The sequence below is a fragment of the Mizuhopecten yessoensis genome, unplaced genomic scaffold (assembly GCF_002113885.1).
Source record: "Mizuhopecten yessoensis strain PY_sf001 unplaced genomic scaffold, ASM211388v2 scaffold2065, whole genome shotgun sequence".
NCBI lineage: Eukaryota > Metazoa > Mollusca > Bivalvia > Pectinida > Pectinidae > Mizuhopecten > Mizuhopecten yessoensis.
Genome location: NW_018404360.1, coordinates 610135 through 626260, shown reverse-complemented (window position 1 = coordinate 626260; position 16126 = coordinate 610135). Strand labels below are relative to the sequence as shown.

Here is a 16126-nt window from a genome sequence, read left to right as displayed (position 1 = left end):
TAAAGCGACATGTCGGTATATCTAGGAGAATAGAGATAGCGGTTGGTATCATGAAGGTTGGTTGTTGCACAACGTCAGTTTACGTCGATGTATTCGCTCATTAAAAGCCACTATCCTTCTCATTCTGGCAGATCGCGCGTAATGACCTAAGAGAAAGACAGTCTTCGTTTATATCTGCTGTATCTACGATATCGTAACACATTTCTTCCCAAAACGGTTTGAGGTTAAGATTGCTGCATTTCATAAATTGACTGGTTTGGTTGCAGGAGAATTATGAAGAAGTATAGGTTATCCTGTGGTAATCGCACAAAGTTGGTGGTCATTAGCGAAAGCCTGAATGCTGTTCGTTATAGGGATGAAATGCTTGCTTGTTCCTTCAGGGTTTTTCTTGTAGACCATCGACCAGAACGTCGTTTTCCACAGGATTAAACACATCTTATCTAGCCAGGATTTCCAGACTGGCCGTGTTCTTTTCCTGATCCTTAGCTCGGGAAGCGTCTGCTACATGTAACAAATGCTCAGCTTACTATCTCCAGCAACTTGTCTAGACTTTAAATGAGAAATGACAGATCATTGCATCGAATGAATCCCGACGTTACTACACCACCTGAGTGCGGAGATGTGGCTGTACTCGATAACGAATCGGTTTAATAAACTATCCCATCTGTGTTTCGTTAAGCTCCAAATCAATCGCGTGTTTACTGATAAAACTTTGGTCAGTTGGAATAATTCGAAATGAAATTATACACCTGTTGATATATTCGAACAAAATTTCTAATATTGACTTGACCTGTCCTTTTGGTTGAGTATATAAACCAAACACTGTGGTCTAAATATATCAGTCTTTCTCCTGTCAATCCTAAACTCTGTCTGTTTGCTACTAGTAGCATTTGGAAAATGACATGTCATGATTTTGCTCTTGGTGATTTGGTCCTATATAGCATTTTGTTTGTTGACACAGGTATTCAGCATCTTGACTTAGTAGAGAACTACCCGACAGAGAAATGGGACTCAATGATGGCCGTGTCCTTGTCCGCGCCATTTCATCTGATGAAAGCATTCATCCCCGGAATGAAGGCCAAGGGTATTGTACTAGTCATATGAGCTCTTGCGACACCTGTTTTATTTTTAAATTCCTAATACACATTTATTGATGATGCATATGTATCAGTTCGAGTCTATTCAGAATGAGAAGTCAGTGCACAATGAAGTGTTCGGAATATTAATACAGACGAAAAATGTTTCTATCTATCTATATATATTATGATACTCCACAGGGACCAGAATGGCTTTTTTACGGTGGGGTTGAGTACGCATGCGATACTTAACTTTTGGTTTATCCCAGTTGGTGTAGGATTGATGCTTTAAATGCCTCTACCCATAAACCTTCATATTGTGTTGTCGTCCAGGGGGTTCCAGTTCGTGGCTGTTCACATAAAGAAAGAGTTTTTGTACTGTTGTATGTAGCTGTTCGTTATTATGACGGCTTTGTTATTGTTCATGGTGGAATTTTGAATTTGTCTTGATGTCTCGTACTCTTTGAACTTCCGCTGTCGTATTTCCCTTTTCTCATGTTGAAATGAATGAAATCTTTGCTAGGTAGGCATTGATGGAATTTGGTCCTCAACGACTTCGTAAAAGAATGTGAACCTCTGTTGTTTGCGTCTTGATGCTAGTTATGGCAGAACTTTGAAGAGTTTTGTTATAAACCCTCCTTCTTATATATTCTTACAATATAGTTGTAATCCTAGGTATGGATTTGTCTGTACATTATCTAAAATATGTCCATTAAGCTGGTTTGAGTTTTGCATTTTCTTCCTACTACGAAGTTTGCTAGTCTGTCTTTAATAAATTCAAATTCAAGTGTTTACAAAATATTCATAAAATTGCGGAAATAAAGTTTAACGACACTCAAGAAATTTACAGCACGGAAATGGGTTACAGTAAAATACTTTGTATTTCTAATGCTTCACAGAATTCAACGTTTTTGCACATTCAGAGTTAGCATTTGGTTGATAATTTTTGGAAAATACATGTAAGTTTTTGTGTAAGGGGGGATCCATGTAGTTTGTTTTACACTGTGAGCTATGAAGGATACACGTTGCTTGTATATTGCAGGCTGGGGAAGGATTGTTAACATGTCTTCCCAAATGGCGATGATCAGTGGACCAGGAAAGGCCCCGTATAGTGCTGTAAAGGCAGGCCTCGTAGGACTGTCCAAGGTAGTGTATAGTAGCAGATGTTCCGTCAAGGAAATGTGTGACCTTCCACCCTTAAGTCAATATTCGCCTAGTCACATAAAAACCCACATATTTCGAGAACTAATAGCATAACCTCTCTTTCTGAATACTATATATTTCTATCTGTTTAAAGCTTTCGGGAAAATGTGGAATATTAATTTGAATGTGTCCGTTTGTTTGTCCGTCTTTCATGCTTGGTTTCCGTTCAAAATTTTCCATACAAATTGGTATTAGAGTTCATGCTGGTAAGTGTAAGTTCTATTGTGTTTTTGATATGTGCAAGGTTACGCGTAGTTACCTGTAATGATGCTACTGATTGCATTATTGGTTTTCATGCAATAACTCTCTTTTATTAATGGTTCGATTTCTACCAAATTTGGGGTGCGTAATTTAAAACATAACAATTGCTTTGTTTGGCCTAATGGTGGCGAGGATGCTGCATCTATGGAAATTGTCACAGGTGTATATCTGATGAAATAAAACAAACTTTATGATAATCTGGCGACTATTTACATATCTAGTTTTCACAACAATGTTCTGACTTCGTTGATCTGATATACCATCTTGTATATAAACCGTGTTATGTATATGTAGGTTTATAGTAGTTATTAAAGCCTTTCTATGTAGATTTATGTATTTGCATGCTACTAAATGATGTTCCCTACAGTCATGATTATCAAATATCCGACAAAAGGATTTTGTATACATTTCTGACGTTAGCATGCCACCATGCATAGGATGTTACATACGTTCCTGATTGTTACAAATGTCATCGAAGGATGGTCGTACGGTCCTGATTGTTATAAATGCCATCGAAGGATGGTCGTAAGGTCATGATTGGTACAAATGTCATCGAAGGATGGTCGTAAGGGCATGATTGTTACAAATGTCATCGAAGGATGGTCGTAAGGTCATGATTGTTACAAATGCCATCGAAGGATGGTCGTAAGGTCATGATTGTAACAAATGTCATCGAAGGATGGTCGTAAGGTCATGATTGTTACAAATGTCATCGAAGGATGGTCGTAAGGTCATGATTGTTACAAATGTCATCGAAGGATGGTCGTAAGGTCATGATTGTTACAAATGTCATCGAAGGATGGTCGTAAGGTCATGATTGTTAAAAATGTCATAGTAGGATGGTCGTATGGTCCTGATTGTAACAAATGCCATCGAAGGATGGTATGTACGGTCCTGATTGTAACAAATGTCATCGAAGGATGGTATTTACGGTTTTGATTGTAACAAATGTCATCGAAGGATGGACGTACGGTTATGATTGTTATAAATGTCTTCGAAGGATGGTCGTACGGTCCTGATTGATACAAATGTCATCGAAGGATGGTCGTAAGGTCATGATTGTAACAAATGCCATCGGAAGATGGTCGTAAGGTCATGATTGTTACAAATGTCATCGAAGGATGGTCGTAAGGTCATGATTGTTACAAATGTCATCGAAGGATGGTCGTAAGGTCATGATTGTTACAAATGTCATCGAAGGATGGTCGTAAGGTCATGATTGTTACAAATGTCATCGAAGGATGGTCGTAAGGTCATGATTGTTACAAATGTCATCGAAGGATGGTCGTAAGGTCATGATTGTTACAAATGTCATCGAAGGATGGTCGTAAGGTCATGATTGTTACAAATGTCATCGAAGGATGGTCGTAAGGTCATGATTGTTACAAATGTCATCGAAGGATGGTCGTAAGGTCATGATTGTTACAAATGTCATCGAAGGATGGTCGTAAGGTCATGATTGTTACAAATGTCATCGAAGGATGGTCGTAAGGTCATGATTGTTACAAATGTCATCGAAGGATGGTCGTAAGGTCATGATTGTTACAAATGTCATCGAAGGATGGTCGTAAGGTCATGATTGTTACAAATGTCATCGAAGGATGGTCGTAAGGTCATGATTGTTACAAATGTCATCGAAGGATGGTCGTAAGGTCATGATTGTTACAAATGTCATCGAAGGATGGTCGTAAGGTCATGATTGTTACAAATGTCATCGAAGGATGGTCGTAAGGTCATGATTGTTACAAATGTCATCGAAGGATGGTCGTAAGGTCATGATTGTTACAAATGTCATCGAAGGATGGTCGTAAGGTCATGATTGTTACAAATGTCATCGAAGGATGGTCGTAAGGTCATGATTGTTAAAAATGTCATCGAAGGATGGTCGTAAGGTCATGATTGTTACAAATGTCATCGAAGGATGGTCGTAAGGTCATGATTGTTACAAATGTCATCGAAGGATGGTCGTAAGGTCATGATTGTTACAAATGTCATCGAAGGATGGTCGTAAGGTCATGATTGTTACAAATGTCATCGAAGGATGGTCGTAAGGTCATGATTGTTACAAATGTCATCGAAGGATGGTCGTAAGGTCATGATTGTTACAAATGTCATCGAAGGATGGTCGTAAGGTCATGATTGTTACAAATGTCATCGAAGGATGGTCGTAAGGTCATGATTGTTACAAATGTCATCGAAGGATGGTCGTAAGGTCATGATTGTTACAAATGTCATCGAAGGATGGTCGTAAGGTCATGATTGTTACAAATGTCATCAAAGGATGGTCGTAAGGTCATGATTGTTACAAATGTCATCGAAGGATGGTCGTAAGGTCATGATTGTTACAAATGTCATCGAAGGATGGTCGTAAGGTCATGATTGTTACAAATGTCATCGAAGGATGGTCGTAAGGTCATGATTGTTACAAATGTCATCGAAGGATGGTCGTAAGGTCATGATTGTTACAAATGTCATCGAAGGATGGTCGTAAGGTCATGATTGTTACAAATGTCATCGAAGGATGGTCGTAAGGTCATGATTGTTACAAATGTCATCAAAGGATGGTCGTAAGTTCATGATTGTTACAAATGTCATCGAAGGATGGTCGTAAGGTCATGATTGTAACAAATGTCATCGAAGGATGGTCGTAAGGTCATGATTGTTACAAATGTCATCGAAGGATGGTCGTAAGGTCATGATTGTTACAAATGTCATCGAAGGATGGTCGTAAGGTCATGATTGTTACAAATGTCATCGAAGGATGGTCGTAAGGTCATGATTGTTACAAATGTCATCGAAGGATGGTCGTAAGGTCATGATTGTTACAAATGTCATCGAAGGATGGTCGTAAGGTCATGATTGTTACAAATGTCATCGAAGGATGGTCGTAAGGTCATGATTGTTACAAATGTCATCGAAGGATGGTCGTAAGGTCATGATTGTTACAAATGTCATCGAAGGATGGTCGTAAGGTCATGATTGTTACAAATGTCATCGAAGGATGGTCGTAAGGTCATGATTGTTACAAATGTCATCGAAGGATGGTCGTAAGGTCATGATTGTTACAAATGTCATCGAAGGATGGTCGTAAGGTCATGATTGTTAAAAATGTCATCGAAGGATGGTCGTAAGGTCATGATTGTTACAAATGTCATCGAAGGATGGTCGTAAGGTCATGATTGTTACAAATGTCATCGAAGGATGGTCGTAAGGTCATGATTGTTACAAATGTCATCGAAGGATGGTCGTAAGGTCATGATTGTTACAAATGTCATCGAAGGATGGTCGTAAGGTCATGATTGTTACAAATGTCATCGAAGGATGGTCGTACGGTCCTGATTGTTACAAATATCATCGAATGATGATCGTACGGTCCTGATTGTTACAAATGCCATCGAAGGTTGGTCGTACGGTCCTGATTGTTACAAATGCCATCGAAGGTTGGTCGTACGGTCCTGATTATTACAAATATCATCGAAGGATGATCGTACGGTCCTGATTGTTACAAATATCATCGAAGGATGATCGTACGGTCCTGATTGTTACAAATGTCATCGAAGGATGGTATTTACGGTACTGATTGTTACAAAATTCATCAAAGGATGGTATGTACGGTCCTAAATGTTAAATATGTTGCTTAGATGGTGTGTGTAGTACTGATTGTTGAACTTGAACAATATCAACAACGAGTCTTTAGTACTTTTATCTCTTCAAGGAGATTCTTTAGACTGTTTATTTGAAGAAGATTTTGTGACGTCGTAAACTTTGACGTTACAATATAATAGTTCGCTATAGCGACGTCCGCTATATGCGTACCTCCATAGCGATATCACAGCAATAGAAATACATATCTATGGTCTTGAGGTAAAGAGTACTATTTGTTTAGGATTTAGAATTACTAGTAATACGATTATTTACAACATATACTTCAAATACTCCTAGAAGAGATTAAAGTACTGAAGACTCGATGTTGAGAATTTTTCTTTTTATAATATTTCTTCGTCCGTTAAGATCCTTTTTCTGCTTTTATAACAAAAATTTGAAAAGTTTTTTTTTTCTTAATGTATTGGTTCCAAACAAAATGTATGTGTGTCGAAATGTAACAAATCAAGATGTGGTGCTTGTGGTTTTTTATTCAAGGAGTAGAAATCACATTCAAAAATGGAAAAAAAAGAAGTAAAAGCTAATATGAACTGTAGATCTCGGAACGTTGTTTATGTAATGATCTGTGTAGATCTCGGAATGTTGTTTATGTAATGATCTGTGTAGATCTGGGAATGTTGTTTATGTAATGATCTGTGTAGATCTCGGAATGTTGTTTATGTAATGATCTGTGTAGATCTCGGAATGTTGTTTATGTAATGATCTGTGTAGATCTCGGAATGTTGTTTATGTAATGATCTGTGTAGATCTCGGAATGTTGTTTATGTAATGATCTGTGTAGATCTCGGAATGTTGTTTATGTAATGATCTGTGTAGATCTCGGAATGTTGTTTATGTAATGATCTGTGTAGATCTCGGAATGTTGTTTATGTAATGATCTGTGTAGATCTCGGAATGTTGTTTATGTAATGATCTGTGTAGATCTCGGAATGTTGTTTATGTAATGATCTGTGTAGATCTCGGAATGTTGTTTATGTAATGATCTGTGTAGATCTCGGAATGTTGTTTATGTAATGATCTGTGTAGATCTCGGAATGTTGTTTATGTAATGATCTGTGTAGATCTCGGAATGTTGTTTATGTAATGATCTGTGTAGATCTCGGAATGTTGTTTATGTAATGATATGTGTAGATCTGGGAATGTTGTTTATGTAATGATCTGTGTAGATCTCGGAACGTTGTTTATGCAATGATCTGTGCAAATTGTTCTGAATTTTACATCGAATAAACTGGCTGTGAATTACGTCAACGTAAGACACTTCACAGAAAACAGACAAAAAGTCACCATCTTAGATTTTTTACTGTTAATAAGCATATTCATTCTTGTGCAAATAATAAGTTCCATGTAATTCCTATATATCAAGCTACAGAGGACACTGTACAGCGAGAGTCAAAAGAATCAATGTTAACCGATGTATTAAAACCTGATTTAAATTGTTCTAACAGCACAGATCGTTGCATGAATAAATTAATAAACTGTATGTGAAACCATTCTGCTGCTATACTCTGTTGCCTGTAACTGTATATACATGTATACATTTCTTTAACACTATCTTTGTTGTTCCTCAAATATTGACGTTAAAGTGCATTGTTAAATTTGAGTCAATTTTCGTAGGTTTAATTGTGACGTCATAATTTATCATGAAGTCATCATGTTCTGTATTGTGTTTTGTATTGTGTTCTTTTTCTGCCAACACGAATAAACAGTTCCCCTGATAAACCTCTTAAGAGGAGAAAGCGCTAGGGAAGTCAAAGAAACTCTCGTCTTTTGTTTTATATAATTATAATGTTGACGTTGAAGTGCATTGTTAATTTTGGCGTCAGTTTTGGTAATCTAGAAGCTAAATTATATGGTATGTTGATCTTAGTGTGTTGTTTAGTATGACTAGAGTAGTTATGAGCATCGGTAGGTTTTGCGTAAATGTCTGTAGAAATTGTGTTGTTATCATGATGTCATCACTTTCTGTGTTGTTTTGTTATTTTGTTATTTTGTTACAGAGTGCTATAAACCTACATATACATTAAACAGTTTATATACAAGATAATATATCAGATCAACGTAGTCAGAACATTGTTGTGAAAACTAGATATGTAAATAGTCGCCAGATTATCATAAAGTTTGTTTTATTTCATCAGATATACACCTGTGACACTTTTCATAGATGCAGCATCCTCGCCACCATTAGGCCAAACAAAGCAATTGTTATGTTTTAAATTACGAACCCCAAATTTGGTAGAAATCGAACCATTGATAAAAGAGAGTTATTGCATGAAAACCAATAATGCAATCAGTAGCATCATTACAGGTAACTACGCGTAACCTTGCACATATCAAAATCACAATAGAACTTACACTTACCAGCATGAATTCTAATACCAAGTTGTATGGAAAATTTTGCACGTAAACCAAGCGTGAAAGACGAACAAACAAACGGACGCATCCAAATTAATATTCCACATTTTCCCGAAAGCTTTAAATGGATAGAAATATAAAGTATTCAGGAAGAGAGGTTATGCTATTAGTCATCACTTTCTGTGTTGTTTTGTTATTTTGTTATTTTGTTACAGAGTAACTCTGTGTTTGAAAGAATAGGTTTTTTTCTTTTTCTACAGAAGAGTTATATTTGTAAATTTACACCACCATAATAGATCGGTAGTGTGTCAATAATATAATGTAATGAGTTTGCTCCAAACAGGGATTGGTTATTTTTTTATTTATTTTTTGATAAATAATAATGACTACAATGTATTTCCATTGCTGTGATATCGCTATATGGCGTGTTCGTATATAGCGGACGTCGCTATAGCGAACTATTACGTGACGTCATAACATATACTTCAAATAAACAGTGAAGAATCTCCTTGACGAGATGAAAGTACTAAAGACTCGTTGTTGATAATTTATCTTTTTATATATTTATGAATATATCAAGAGCGGATAAAAATGATCCTTACGGTCGAAGATATAGAATAAAAATAAAACATCTTAACAACGTGTCTTAAGTTCTTTCATCTTGTCAAGGAATTTTTTCAACTGAAGAAAATCCTTGACGAGATAAAAGTACTAACGCTTAACGTTTAGAATTTAAGGAAATAGCAACAACTGGTTCACACGTTGTTAGTAAAATATGACCGGGCGGAATGTTGTGATTGGTGCCTTGGGTATGGTATTTCAGTGAGATAGCACTAGAATGTCAGCATCATATCCACGCTATCACAAAAAAAGCAAATACCAACACACACTGTATCCTGCATACTCATACTCAAACACGCATACACAACACACATTGAGGCACGTCTTTACATGACCTTAGCTGTAAATAGGACGTTAAACAAAATAAAACAAAACAAAACAAAACAATGTGTGGCGTTGGAAGAAACAACTATAACTATATGAGTGTTCGGTTACAGGGAGTGGCGTTAGAAGGAGCGGCTCACGGAGCTACCTGTAACTATATATGTGAGTGATTTGTTACAGGGAATTACGTTGGAAGTAACTATAACTATGTGAGTTTTCGGTTACAGGGAGTTACGTTAGAAGGAGCGGCTCACGGAGTTACCTGTAACTATATATATTTACATTCTGTATGCTTAGACCCATTGACAAAAATTACATTCATAAATGCATAACACAGGTGTTCATAGAATCTCAGCACGTGGGAACTGATAGTAACCTGATCACACTGCGTAGTAATACACTACAAAAACTACTCACTCGGAACGACCGACCTAGATGCTTAATTCTTACATCTTAAAATATTATTGAACTGTGCTTTGTGAAATATCCACGTATTCACGTGTCCTGTGCTACAAATAAACATTGAATATGGAACTACATTTTGTTGTGTTATTGTTGTTGACGGTTGCTAAGATCTCTCACGATAGTGTCACATTTCCCCGCGAAAAAACACTGTTCTCGCCACTGCGTTGCACCCGTGTATAAGCAGGAACAAACCCTGTTTATTTGTTTTATTCGTTGTTATATCGATCCACTGAAAGGATTCGTCAATGTAAATATAAGGAATGATATTTATTTTTTCAACATTTATGAGGTCATAACAACAATGGGTTTTTGGACATATTTTACATGAATCGCTAACGCGATTCATTCAATATGTCCATAAACCCATTGTTGTTATGACCTCATAAATGTTGAAAAAATAAAAATCATTCCTTAAATGAGAGTGAATTGTTACAGAGGATTACATTGGAAGTAACAACTGTAACTATATGAGTTTTCGGTTACAGGGAGTAACGTTAGAAGGAGCGGCTCACGGAGTTACCTGGTACTATATATGAGAGTGAATTGTTACAGAGGATGACGTTGGAAGTAACAACTGTAACTATATGAGTTTTCGGTTACAGGGAGTGGTGTGAGGAGGAGCGGCTCACGGAGTTACCTGTAACTATATATATGAGTGATTTGTTACAGGGAATTACGTTGGAAGTAACAACTATTTCTATGTGAGTTTTCGGTTACAGGGAGTAACGTTAGAAGGAGCGGCTCACGGAGTTACCTGTTACTATATATGTGAGTGAATTGTTACAGAGGATTACGTTGGAAGTAACAATTGTAACTATATGAGTTTACGGTTACAGTGAGTGGCGTAAGAAGGAGCGGCTCACGGAGTTACCTGGTACTATATATGAGAGTGAATTGTTACAGGGGATGACTTTAGAAGAAACAACTATAACTATATGAGTTTTCGGTTACAGGGAGTGGCGTTAGAAGGAGCGGCTCACGGAGTTACCTGTAACTGTATATGTGAGTGATTTGTTACAGGGGATGACGTTGGCAGTAACAACTGTACCTATATGAACTTCGGTTACAGGGAGTAACGTTAGAAGGAGCGGCTCACGGAGTTACCTGTAACTGTATATGTGAGTGATTTGTTACAGGGGATGACGTTGGCAGTAACAACTGTACCTATATGAATTTCGGTTACAGGGAGTAACGTTAGAAGGAGCGGCTCACGGAGTTACCTGTTACTATATATGTGAGTGAATTGTTACGGAGGATTACGTTGGAAGTAACAATTGTAACTATATGAGTTTACGGTTACAGTGAGTGGCGTAAGAAGGAGCGTTCACGGAGTTACCTGTAACTGTATATGTGAGTGATTTGTTACAGGGGATGACGTTGGAAGTAACAACTATAACTATATGAGTTTTCGGTTACAGAGAGTGGCGTTAGAACGAGCGGCTCACGGAGTTACCTGTAACTATACATGTGAGTGATTTGTTACAGAGGTTGACGTTGGAAGTAACAACTGTAACTATATGAGTGTTCGGTTACAGGGAGACGTTATAAGGAGCGGCTCACGGAGCTACCTGTAACTATATATGTGAGTGATTTGTTACAGGGGATGACGTTGGAAGTAACAACTATAACTATGTGAGATTTCGGTTACAGAGAGTTACGTTAGAAGGAGCGGCTCACGGAGTTACCTGTAACTATATATGAGAGTGAATTGTTACAGAGGATTACATTGGAAGTAACAACTGTAACTATATGAATTTCGATTACAGGGAGTAATGTTAGAAGGAGCGGCTCACGGAGTTACCTGGTACTATATATGAGAGTGAATTGCTACAGAGGATGACGTTGGAAGTAACAACTGTAACTATATGAGTTTTCGGTTACAGGGAGTGGTGTGAGGAGGAGCGGCTCACGGAGGTACCTGTAACTATATATATGAGTGATTTGTTACAGGGGATGACGTTGGAAGTAACAACTATAACTATGTGAGATTTCGGTTACAGAGAGTTACGTTAGAAGGAGCGGCTCACGGAGGTACCTGTAACTATATATATGAGTGATTTGTTACAGGGAATTACGTTGGAAGAAACAACTATTTCTATGTGAGTTTTCGGTTACAGGGGGTTACGTTAGAAGGAGCGGCTCACGGAGCTACCTGTAACTATATATGTGAGTGATTTGTTACAGAGGATGACGTTGGAAGTTACAACTATAACTATATGAGTTTTCGGTTACAGGGAGTGGCGTTAGTAGGAGCGGCTCATGGAGTTACCTGTAACTATATATGTGAGTGATTTGTTACAGGGAATGACGTTGTTAGCAACAACTATAAGTATATGAGTTTTCGGTTACAGGGAGTGGCGTTAGAAGGAGCGGCTCACGGAGTTACCTGTAACTATATATATGAGTGATTTGTTACAGGGGATGACGTTAGAAGTAACAACTGTAACTATATGAGTGTTCGGTTACAGGGAGTGGCGTTAGAAGGAGCGGCTCACGGAGTTACCTGTAACGATATATATGAGTGATTTGTTACAGGGGATGACGTTGGAAGTAACAACTATAACTATGTGAGTGTTCGGTTACAGGGAGTGGCGTTAGAAGGAACGGTTCACAGAGTTACCTGTAACTGTATATGTGAGCGATTTGTTACAGGGGATGACGTTAGAAGTAACAACTGTAACTATATGAGTGTTCGGTTACAGGGAGTGGCGTTAGAAAGAGCGCCTCACGGAGTTACCTGTAACTTGATATGTGAGTGATTTGTTACAGTGGATGACGTTGGAAGTAACAACTATACTATATGAGTTTTTTTGTTACAGGGAGTGGCGTTAGAAGGTGCGGCTCACGGAGTTACCTGTAACTTGATATGTGAGTGATTTGTTACAGGGGATGACGTTGGAAGTAACAACTATTACTATATGAGTTTTCGGTTACAGGGAGTGGCGTTAGAAGGAGCGCCTCACGGAGTTACCTGTAACCTGATATGTGAGTGATTTGTTACAGGGGATGACGTTGGAAGTAACAACTATAACTATATGAGTTTTTTTGTTACAGGGAGTGGCGTTAGAAGGAGCGGCTCACGGAGTTACCTGTAACTGTATATGCCCCGGCTTTGCAGATGCACCAAGTATATATCATTTTACTTTATATTTCTTTTTTCATGGTACCTTAAGGATAAAAGGATCAAACTTTGCATAATAGTGATAAAACAGTCATATTCTTGATGAAATTGCATGCATGTACCGGAAAACTCGTAAACATGATTCGATCCTTATTCGGAAGGATATTCACCAGTTTGGTATGAACGATTTATACGAAGTTTGTAAGTTCCTATAGTGTATTTTTGCGTGCAATTTATTTATTTAGCTATTTTTATATATTGTTTTGTATTTTTTCAAAGCTTTTGTTATACATATTCATCAACCGGACATTCAATACACACGTACTTTCACATGCAGACAACGGCAAGAGTTTCTCAGTCATCATCATCATCATCATCTTATATGCTCAATGACGAGTACCATTCTTCTCCTTATAGTCATCTGAACCTATGTTTTAACAAATCATTGTATTCGTCGACATTCTCCTCATCCTCGTCCGCATCTTAAAATAGTCTTAGTCGCTACCCTCTCTTTGACTTGTCGATAGAATGGGCTAATGAGTGTATTGTAGGTTGTATCCGTTGTGTTTCAGTGTTCACCACAACCGCTAAGAAAATCGCAAAGGAACAAAACATATCGACGGAGGAAGCTTTGGTAATATAAGTTACAGTCTTTCAGACTGTTTACCACAATAATATGGCCCTGTTACCACCATATTAAAAGTCACTTTGGAGGTGTTGTTACGCTACAAATAGTATATTGGAAAGAAAGTGATCCAGAATAAATCGTATTAAAATAGTGCCTTCTCATCGTTCCGGCGTATTGGTATGTCCACTCGATATAATTTTTAATTAAATTGATTAAGGGTTTGTTGTTGAAAGACCCCGTACCGTTGTCATAAACTTTGGCCACGCGTTGCAAACTGTTTTTTCCAGTATGACTATACCTTTGATTAATCATTTCTGAAAAGAAAACCGTATCTTGCGGGGCATAAAATTAGTGTTTTGGTTGTAAATAATCAGCAGAGCTAACCGGGAAACGAACCCTGGACTTCAGATTATATAACCGATTTATCTAACTGGTCAACGGAAGAGTATCGGTGCAGTTGTGAAATGTATCCAAAACGAAATGAAGGAGACTCAGAGGTAACGATAGTCGAAAAACACAATTCAGTTGGACAGGGATCCTTTATTCCACAATGGGTCTATTGTGATTTATTTTCCATGAAGTAAACCTGTCTGTTTTGCATGTGCGATTCGTATGTTTTTTTCTCACTCTTTCAGAGGATTGGTTTCGCAAAAAACCCAATAGGAAAACCAGTCAAGATATCCGAGGTGAATATTTATAATGGTTTTAACTTTTCATTTAAGTCTGGTGTGTTTAGGTTTGTATTTATATATTCACTAAAAACATATTTAAATACCCTGACCCTTACTCAATCCTTTCCTGTTTTTGGCCTCGCCCCTCTGCCTCAGGGATGCCCCAGGCCTATTTTGCTCATACGCAAGGGGTAGAATTTAGGATATTTATTTATTTGACCCCGCCCCACTGCTACAAGGACGCCCCAGACCTTTTTTGCCGAATTATCTATTTGGCCTTGTTCCTCTGATCCCAGGGGACATGCATTTATGCAACATTGAGTCCCCTTGGCTCAGTTACACTCACCAAATTTGGTCAAAATTCATAGTCATTTTGGATAAGTAGCCCTTTAAGTGAACAACTGACAGACGGACAATGGGTGTTGTATCACGTCATAGGCTCGCCCTTCAGACAGGCGAGCTAAAAACTACCAATTCATGATCAGCCTTTTTAAAAAGACTCAAAATTAAAAGTAGAGTTTTTCCGTCCAGATCTGTTACGTTTTTGTGTCGCCTGCGAAAAGCTGACACATAGGTATTGCTTTGTCGGCGTCGGCGGCGTCGTCGGCGTCGTCCGAACAGAGGTTTTCGTGCGATAACTTGAGTTTCCTTGGGCCGATCAAACTCAAACTTCATGCAGTGCTTCCTTACCAAAACTGCTTGCTTGGGATTGCTTTTCAGGTCCGAAGGTCAAAGGTCAAGGTCACTGTTACTATAAATAGAAAATCTGTTTTCGTGCGATAACTTGAGTTTCCTTGGTACGATCAAACTCAAACTTCATGCAGTGCTTCCTTACCAAAAGTGCTTGCTTGGGATTGCTTTTAAGGTCCGAAGGTCAAAGGTCAAGGTCACTGTTACTATAAATAGAAACTTCACTAAAACTGTATACTGGACGCCTTCGATCTACCACTTGACCCACCGTGTATACCTCTGAAATGCCGTCTTACTCCAAATGTTATTGACAACACTAGCTGTTTAACATCATAATCCACAAGTTTATTCATTTATTTATGGGAAACCATCCGACAAATCATACAAATTAAACTTGGAATTGAGACAATGAGTATCCATAGCAAGTTCCTTAAAACTCAGAGTATTCTTCCCAGAATAACAGATTATATAACAAAATGATGCCATCCAAAAACATAATCTATGATTATTGCTTACTTTTAACATTATTTCTTGAAATGAAAAGTGTATCTATTTCTTCGTAATCTCCCAGCATCCTGCGCAGGCGACACATCCACTTCCGTGGAATTCTTGTAGAATTGATGAACCAAAGCGTACACTCCTAATACTGTTTTCCTAATCGTTATCTTCAATACACTTAACTTTCATAGGCTCTTTTCGATATACATGTATATATAATAGGAACATTAGATCCTGTGTATTTGTCTCTTCAGATTGCAGAGCTGGCGATGTTCATGTGCTCTGAAGCCGGGGCTAGTATGACGGGGTCAGCGGTCGTCATGGATGCAGGATTTACGTCACAATGACACCTAGCATCGTTGCCATAGTGATTTAAATGTTAAACCTGATACTAATTTACAGTTTTACGATCTTATCTTGATCGAAGTCATTAGTAATTATCGCTTAACGTGATATTCTGTGATCTAAACGTACATCAATAATTGGTTAAATTGTATGATTAATATATATGGCGGTAGGTTCCATTTGTTTTAAAAAATAAAAACTGATATGT

General features: G+C 37.8%; 1 protein-coding gene across 1 annotated transcript in view; it reads left to right on the top strand.

Annotated features, from left to right (window-relative positions):
- Positions 1-16126, top strand: part of LOC110444928 (D-beta-hydroxybutyrate dehydrogenase-like) — a 25245-nt gene extending 9119 nt beyond the window's left edge. Inside the window, exons 4-9 of the mRNA XM_021489281.1 lie at positions 962-1084; positions 2119-2222; positions 13020-13092; positions 13659-13720; positions 14350-14400; positions 15828-16126. Of these exons, the coding sequence (XP_021344956.1) occupies positions 962-1084; positions 2119-2222; positions 13020-13092; positions 13659-13720; positions 14350-14400; positions 15828-15920 (506 nt within the window). The 3' untranslated portion in view covers positions 15921-16126. The remainder of the gene's footprint in view (positions 1-961; positions 1085-2118; positions 2223-13019; positions 13093-13658; positions 13721-14349; positions 14401-15827) is intronic.